The 8,873-nt window shown below is 39.4% G+C and overlaps 1 protein-coding gene across 1 annotated transcript; it reads left to right on the top strand.

Annotated features, from left to right (window-relative positions):
- Nucleotides 1-7,726: 7,726 nt before the first annotated feature.
- On the top strand, nt 7,727-8,500 carry LOC127790988 (uncharacterized). Its single transcript, XM_052320724.1, has 2 exons — nt 7,727-7,925; nt 8,331-8,500. The coding sequence occupies exons 1-2, from the start codon at nt 7,727-7,729 to the stop codon at nt 8,498-8,500; spliced, it is 369 nt and encodes a 122-aa protein (XP_052176684.1).
- Nucleotides 8,501-8,873: the final 373 nt, after the last annotated feature.

The following is an 8,873-nucleotide window of genomic DNA, read 5'->3' as shown; positions in this document are numbered from 1 at the left end:
AGAGGTCGTGATGAGTCTCTTGAGTCTACTAATCATGGGAATTATATTAAATTAATCAAATTGTATGGAAAAGCAAACAAAGAAATTGATGATATTGTTCTAGAAAATGCAGCTAAAAATGCCAAGTACACATCACCACGTATTCAGAAAAAAGATATTAAAAATTATTGTTGATTGTGTGTGACATAAAATTCGTGAAGAAATTGGAGATGCTAGATTTTGCATTCTTATTGATAAAGCAGTTGATGAATCACATAAAGAACAAATGACTATTATTTTGAAATATGTTGATGGTGATGGATTTGTTAGAGAACGATTTTTTGAAGTTGTGAGTGTTAAAGATATAAATGCCACTATGAGAAAATTGTAAATTAGTGATGGGTTTTGTGACGAGGACCCACCCATCACTAATTTGTGACAGGTTTAGTGATGGAAATCTGTCACTAAAATGTTTTAGTGACGAGTTAAAATTTACGTTACAAAATTGCAACATGATGGCTTATCTCGTCTCAAAATAGCGACAGATACGATCTCCCGTCACTGTTTTGCGACGGGATCAAGCGTCCTGTTGCAAAACAGCGACAGGATGCTCAGCCCGTCGCTGAACTGTGACGGGACCCTTCACTGACCAGTCCCGTCGCAAAACAACGATGGGACTGGGTAATCTCGTCGCTATTTTCTCCTTAAGATCCCCCCTCCTTCCCCACTCCCGAACGCCCTTTGCCCCTCCCTCCCCCTTCTCACACCATTTTTCCCCCTTCTCTCTCACAGTTTTCTCTTCCTCTTTGGTTCTCTGTTATCTGCGACTGCTACCTCTTAACATTGTTACTGTCTTTAGTGCCATCGTCGTCATTCTTTAAGTCATTGAGGTAATTATTTTGTGTTATTTAGTTTTAGTTTTAGTTTTAATTGTTTTGTGTTAGTTTAGTTGTAGTTATTTTGTGTTAGTTTAGTTTAATAGTTGTTTTATTTTGTATTAGTTTATTTTATTTTATGTTAGTTGAGTTTAATGATTATTTTATATTAATTAGTTTAGTTTTAGTTTAATTGTTTATATTATTTTTTATTGTTTATAAATTAAAATGTGAACTTTATTAATTGTTTATAAATTAATTCTTTTTTTATTTTGTTATGTAATTGTATTAATAAATAACGTTTATTTTTTTTATTTAAAACAGATTTTTAATTAAAAATACTGTAGTCTTAAATAAATTATGTAGAAAATAAAATACTAAAAATAAACATAATATTTAAGAAAACATATATTTTATTGTCATAAAATAAAATATACAAATTAAAAAATTAAAAAAAAATCTGTTTAACATAAAACATTAAAAATAATAAATAAAATTTGAATTCAAATATTTAAAACTAACATAGGAAATAAATTAGATAATTATTTTAAAAATTAAAAAGGTATAAATTTTATGATTTTTATTTAAAATAAAACACTAAAAATTAAAAATAACATCAGAAATAAATTAGATAAATATTTAAACTCAAATATATAAGGAATGCAATATTAAAAATAAAGATACTATTAATGAAAAAATATAATTTGTTGTTATAAAATGAAATAACACACTGTAATGGATTTTAATATTTTTATTTAAAATCAAACACTAAAAATAAAAAATAAAATTTCAACATGAGACATTTACAACTAACATAGAAAATAAATTAGATACACTATTTTAATCATAATGTTTTTAATAACTCAATCAAAATAAAATAAAAATGTAAAAAATAAAAATTTTAATAATTGTTTAAGTATTAAAGGAATAAAAATTTACATAAGTATTTAAGTGTGATGACCTTGTGTAAGTGTATTTTTAGTGTGATAATCTTGATGTTTATATATTTTTGTTTTTCATATATATAATTATTGAAATAGATGTCGGAACATTCAATACATTTGGGTAGGGGAAGAGGTAGAAGTAGAACATCTTATAGGACCATACATTCACCAGATGTCAATTCTGATTTGTAATATTTTTCCCTCGACTCCACACCTGTTGTCCCTTCCACACAATTCAATCTCCAGTAAGCACCCCCACAACCTTTTACTCCCATGGCTCATCAGTTTCCATATCCTGGAACCACGATGATATGGGGTTATTATGGTGTTCCACCCGCTTCCTACCCACCAGATGCTGTACCACCGAGTGGCCAATATATCGGGGGAACTTTTCATATGCCAGACAGACCTGCCTCATACACATTCATGCTAACACTGCAAGAACTCAATTCATCATCTGCTTCTGTACAACACTCTGAGCCTATTCCAATTGAACCGATTGGCATTAGTCGAGGAGATGGTTGAAAACGCTTATCTTGCGATGAATAGTGTAATCAGTGAGTATCATATTTATTATTTTGAATTTATTACTTGCAATTATTATACATTCAAATTAATATATATATATATATCTTTTGTGTTGGACAATTTTATCCCTAAGAGTGGCCCACCAAGCAAATAAGCAAAGATTTGGAAAGCATGATACACTGAACTGTGGATTCATTGGGATGAGATGCCAGAAATAATACGGAAGATGTGGCTTAAAGAATTTAGCATAAGTCAAATTATAATTCTTTATTAGTATAAATTTGTATTTAAATTCTTAAATATATATATATATATGTGTGTGTTTCTTAACTTAATGTAGAAGACGTATTTCTAACAACCCGAGGAGAATGATTACATATGACTCACATGGAATAAGTCGGGTAGACAAAGTTTTAGGAGCCATATGCATCGAATTAAAAGAGCGGAAGATCAGGCAATGTGGATGGATCCTGACGTGCGTAAGGCACTAGATGCAAAGTGGACAAAAGAAAATAACAAAAAAATTGCCACACAAAATAAAAAAATCGTGCTTCCGAGACCGGTGGATCACTCCATACTGGCGGGTCCATTCCATTCTCATTATTATTGATTTATGTCTGGAAATATCTTTTAATAAATTTATATATCTCGTCTTAATGGGATATGTAAAATTGAATATTATTGATTTATTTTTTATTTGTATTCCATCTTCTATTACTTTCATCGGGTGTAGAAGCACCGACTATAGGAGCAGGGGGGGAGCCAATGAGGGGCCACTGCCTTGGCCCACCACTCATTGAGGCCAACACCAGTCTAAAATTTTTAATAGACTCTCACTCATGTTGCGTTAGGTTTTTACCTAACTACTTTAGTTATATAAAAAAAAATTAATTGATAAATTAAAATTATAAATTATGATAATCTAATTCCAAATCCTCACAAAGAACTATTGTAAGGTACTGAATAAATTATGTTAATTTTTAGTATATTTATATTATTATATTATTCTTTATTTATTTTTTTAATAAATTTTAACTCACTGAAAAATTTCCCTAGCTCTGCCCGTGTAGGAGTTGTAAAAATGGTGTTCCTAAGATGATGGGAGTAGTTAGATTTTTAATTAAAAGGAATGATGTGGCAAAACAAACTCCCTGATTACATATATATGTGCTATAGGAATTTTATATTTTATTTTGAGTTGATCATTATTAGCGGTTGTTAGTGTTTCTTTTATTCTTTTCAAAGTATTTTGTGGAGACTAACTAATCCTTCTTGGATACAATTCATGTTTGATGATGAGTCTAATACGACAATTGTAACGCCCCGTAAATGAAAATTTAATTTAATTATTTGTTATTGGGGTAATTTAATTTAAAAGAAATATTAATATAACTTGTTGTTATAAATAATAATAAATTATGTGATTTTAAGGAAATAAGAAATTAGGATAATTAATTATTTATTTTAAAATATTTTCTGGAATAAGGAAAATTTTGAAATAAATTAAATTGTGTGATTTTTGAAAGTTTCGGGCGTTAGTGTAATTAATTAAGGGGGGGTGTGTGAATAATGGAAGTTGGAGGGTGTTGGTGCGAATTTCAAAAAAGGTCGAAAAGTCACCTTAAATATAATGTAAGGTGTATATATGTTGAAGGTGGCGTGCGGGCTCAAGCGGTCGCTCGCGAGGTGGCCAGGCAGCGGACGCGGGTTCAAAACTGCAAGGGCGCGCACGCGAGGGCTGGATTTTAGCTGATTTTTAGTCAGCCAAAGGCGTCCGAAACAACGCCATTTCAGTGAGGCGGTGGCCTCCCCAGTGGCTGCTCCAGCGCTGCCACGTGGCCGCGCCTCCTCCGCTCGTTTTGCTTCAATTTAAGCCCAATTTCGGGTGTTTCTTTTGCAGCAGAAATAGCAAACATTTTGGGAGAAAAGCAGCGTGCGCGCGGGAGAAAAACTGGGAGATTTTGGTGGGAAATTTTGGATTAAATCAAGTTTAATTCAAGATTTAATCTGCCAGGTATGTAGAGAAGCTAGTAATTAATATTCTGTACAGTCGAAATTTCGTTTAGAGTCCAATTTTGTTAATTTTGGCTAATTATTGGAGTGTTACAGTGTGTATAATTTTTACCGTGTTAGGCCAAACCAAACCTAAGGATATCTTCGTAAAGACAAGTTCTTTATGCCCTCCTCAACGTTTCTTTCTTTATCAATTTATTTGACCTCCCTTCATTTGTTTCGGCTGTTAATTAATTATGGAATTTTAAATGGTTTGTTTTAAAATTTTGATTTATTAAACTGGCTTCCAGAATTTTATTCGTTGGTTGCCTACGGGGGTTTGTGCCACCCCCGAGCCAGCGGGAATGATGCCGTACTCAACCGGGGCTAGGTTCTTAGTTGATCGGGTATTATTATGGATTTTATTTTTTCATAGGCTTGAGTGGTTGGGCAGTGGGGGCAAGGATTGGCTGTTCGATGACGGAGTGACTGTTGTACGGTCTATTTTAGGTCGTCAGCTGGTCTCTCCTATTCACTGACCGTTGACCGGTGCCAATCACTGTTGACTAGCTCTATCGTTATGTGATTATAGCATGACTGGTATCATTTTATTCTTGTTGCATGTTCTGGTGTGCACATGGGTACGGGCTGAATGTTGGGGTTTTCATGACTTGGTTATACTTGGTCACGGACGTCCTAGCTTGGTTATGATGCATCCAGCACGGGCATATGCATCGCATGTGGTTTACTATGTGGGCGGAGCATGTCCTGATGCCTGGATGTATGGGCGCCAGTGTATCACATTAATGCTTACTACGCCATTACATTTTTATGTGCATTGTATGGCTACTGGTAGTTATTAGTTCTCGAATGGGAGGACCGTTCCGAGGGAGCCTATGGCTCGGGTGTCGGGAGTACCGACAGGGACACGGGTGATGGGAGTACCGACCCGGGGCAACGCGCGTAGGTTTGTGGAGATTTATGTTGCCTTTCAAAGTAGCGGCAGATTGGTATGGGACTTGGGCACTGGGTGTCTTATGTGGGCCCCAATGACTGGTATGTACTTTTATTATGCTGCACTATTGTATTGTTGCGTCTCATGACTTGTGTGTATGTGTGGGACAGTGTTTGGAGTGACCTTCTCCTCTATTTACTGTATAGCCTTCCTTTTCTTATAACTTGCTGAGTCTTGCGACTCACCTTACTTTCCATCATTCCAGGTAAGGGTAAAGCAAAAGTTGAGGGCGAGGACCGTGCCACCTAGTAGCTAGCCGTGTCGGTAGGGTGTACAGTTAGCTACCCCCATGATCTCTGATATTTTGATAGGATTTTTGTTTATTATTTTTTACTGTGCCAGGTTGTTCCTTGTATCTCCTATTTGTTGGCACAAGGTCTGTATATATTTATATACTCCGTGACCGCTGTTCTAGCGGGGTACTCGTGGGCATGCCTGTATATCGTTTTGCTTCCGCTGTTGTATTTTATATGTATGCATGCTAGGGCATTTTTGTCTTGTGTTTGTTTCTCTTCCCTTATGTAAGCACTTTCATTTGGATAGATCGGATGGTTGGGATATTCGGGCGAGGGTGCTTACAATGTTGGTATCAGAGCGTCGTTGAGTGAATTTGGGGGACAAGTAATTGTACACCAAGGCTGTTAGGTAGAGTTAGAGTATTAGGTCGTGTTCTTAATTTTGAAATGCATTCTAATTAATCTTGGTTATGTAGGACTCATGGACGCACGCCGTAGACGAGGTCGTGGTTGACAGCCGACGTGAGGTAGAGGGCACCTTGTTCCTACTCCTGAGGTACAAGCGACAGGTGCAGGGGATGAGGGACAGCCAGGGCCTCCGGACATGCAGGAGATATTGGCAGGTATTTTACGAGCTGTGGATGTACTGGCAGCATCTCAGTTACATCAGGAGCACAGTCATGATGGTAGGACCGCTACGGCCCAGGCATCACATTCAGGTATGCCGGGGGCAGGGGATAGTTCCAGTGCTGCATTGCTTAAAGATTTTATGGCGCTACGTTCACCAGAGTTTAGTAGAGGTGCCGACGCGACAGAGGCCGAGGATTGGCTACTGGCAGTGGAGAAGCATTTGCAATCTATAGGCTGTGTAGAGGCCCATAGGGTTCGACTGGGGACCTTTCTGTTGCGAGGTGACGCCGAGCGATGGTGGGAGACCACCAGACAACGATATGGTGATGAGGGTCCGACATAAGCACAGTTTGTTGCGGCGTTCAATGAGACTTATGTACTTGCTTGGGTCAGAGAGCAGAAGGTGTTCGAGTTTATTGACTTGCAGTAGGGGAGCAAGACGGTCACACAGTACGAGACCAAGTTCATGGCGTTATCTCGTTATGCTCTAGAGTTAGTGACCCCTGAGTCTCGCAGAGTCAACAAGTTTCAGAGTGGGTTGCGACCAGAGATTCACCATGCCATGGCTGGTATCGAGGCACCCGACTTTCCTACAGCAGTCTAGCGGGCCCATGCAGTGAAGCAAGACCGATTGGAGGCTCGATCGGACCAGTTAGTCATGAAGGGCGCAGGGAGCAACAGTAAGAAGAGAAAGTGGGATGCGGGCAGTAAGAGTTCAGGGTTTCCATTGTGTCGGCAGTGAGGGCAAAGACACCAGGGGCAGTGCCGGGATGTACGTCGGGACGTGTGTTATCGCTGTGGTCAGCCAGGACATTTGAAAAGAACTGTCCACAGGGGCCTAGACCGGCTACATCGGCCTCACCAGCTACACCAGCCACAGGGCAGGATATCATTTTCTTTCGCTGTGGATAAAAGGGCCATCAAGCAAACGTGTGTACCTAGCCAGCACAAATTAGAGGGCTACGGACTGGAAGAGTGGGGCCCAGACCAGCTCAAAGACAGTCTACACCTAGGGCGCAGGGTCTAGTAGCACCATTACCTCTACCAGCAGCACAGTGCCTAGGGCCTACAGAGAGGGTACAGATGCAAGAGAAGGCGTTTGCGGTTATAGCCGCCGAGGCAGCTGAGGGCAGTGACACAATACAAGGTATACTTTCTCTCCATGGTCACGATGTACATGCTTTATTTGATATAGGTTCTACCCACTCTTTCATAGCACCCCATCTGTTGCATAAGATCCTGATCTCGTGTAACCCCTTACCATATGATTTGTCTGTTTCGACACCGGGAGGGACGGTATTGTTGGGGAGTGAGATGGCCAGGGATTGCGAGATAGGGATTCGTGACCAGGTATTTTTGGGGGATCTTATTGTTTTGGCGATCCAGGATTTTGACTTACTGTTGGGTATGGATTGGCTCTCACGGCACTGTGCTCGAGTTTATTGTCGTCGGAAGGTGATTTCATTTGAATACCCGAGGAGATCAGTTGTTACATATCGAGGTGTGAAGCTAGTGGTGACTACGCCGATGATATCAGTTATGCATGCCGAGAGGCTTATACGACATGGGTGTGAAGCCTATTTTACATTTGTGACCATGATAGCTGAGGAGAATAAGGAGTTGGCTGCCTATCCTGTGGTGCGAGACTTTCCAGATGTTTTCCCAAATGAGTTGACGGGACTACCACCGCACCGGGAGATTGACTTTGCAGTCAATCTGATACCAGGTACGTAGCCCATTTCCAAGACTCCTTATCGCATGGTTATTAATGAATTGAAGGAACTTAAGGTGCAGTTGCAAGACCTTTTGGATAGAGGTTTTATTCGACCAAGCACATCACCATGGGGCCCCCCAGTATTATTTGTGCGTAAGAAAGACGGGTCTATGCGATTATGTATCGATTACCGATAGCTTAATCAGGTAACAATTAAGAATAAGTACCCCCTACCCCGTGTGGATGATTTACTGGATCAGTTGCGTGGTGCATCGATGTTTTCTAAGATAGATTTGCAGTCAGGTTATCATCAGGTGCGGGTCAGAGATGAGGATATTGCGAAGACCGCATTTCGTACACGTTACGGACATTATGAGTTTGTTGTCATGCCATTTGGGCTGACCAATGCACCTGCAGTGTTTATGGATCTGATGAACAGGGTGTTCAAGGAATATCTGGATTCCTTTATCATAGTTTTTATTGACGACATCTTAGTCTACTCACCGAGCCCTGAGATACACGAGGTGCATCTGAGCATTGTTCTGCAAAAGCTCAGAGAGAAGCAGTTGTATGCCAAGTTTTTCTAAATATGAGTTTTGGCAAACCCAAGTTGTATTCTTGGGACACGTGGTCTCAGATGAGGGTATCTCAGTAGATCCAAAGAAGACCAGAGCCATGATGGATTGGCTGAGACCAATGACAGTGACAGAGATTCGGAGTTTTCTTGGCCTTGCCGGGTATTATCGACGGTTCATAGAAGGCTTTGCACGACTTGCATCACCCATGACGAAGTTGACAAGGAAAGGCGCTAGATTTATTTGAGACGAGTCTTGTGAGAGATCCTTCCAGGAGTTGAAGCGGCGTTTGACTTCGGCTCCACTACTGACAATACCCAGGAGTGGTGAGTTATTTACTATATACAGTGATGCCTCATATGCAGGGCTAGGGTGCGTTTTGATG

The sequence above is a fragment of the Diospyros lotus genome, chromosome 14 (genome assembly GCF_014633365.1).
Source record: "Diospyros lotus cultivar Yz01 chromosome 14, ASM1463336v1, whole genome shotgun sequence".
In the NCBI taxonomy this organism is placed as follows: domain Eukaryota; kingdom Viridiplantae; phylum Streptophyta; class Magnoliopsida; order Ericales; family Ebenaceae; genus Diospyros; species Diospyros lotus.
This window is presented reverse-complemented; position numbering and strand designations above follow the sequence as displayed.

Bases quoted from the DNA above. Each gene is read 5' to 3' on its own strand.
- LOC127790988 (XM_052320724.1), top strand. From the start codon at position 7,727: ATGATATCAGTTATGCATGCCGAGAGGCTTATACGACATGGGTGTGAA. The intron at 7,926-8,330 runs GTACGTAGCCCA...ATGCACCTGCAG, and splicing joins TGCAGTCAATCTGATACCAG to TGTTTATGGATCTGATGAAC.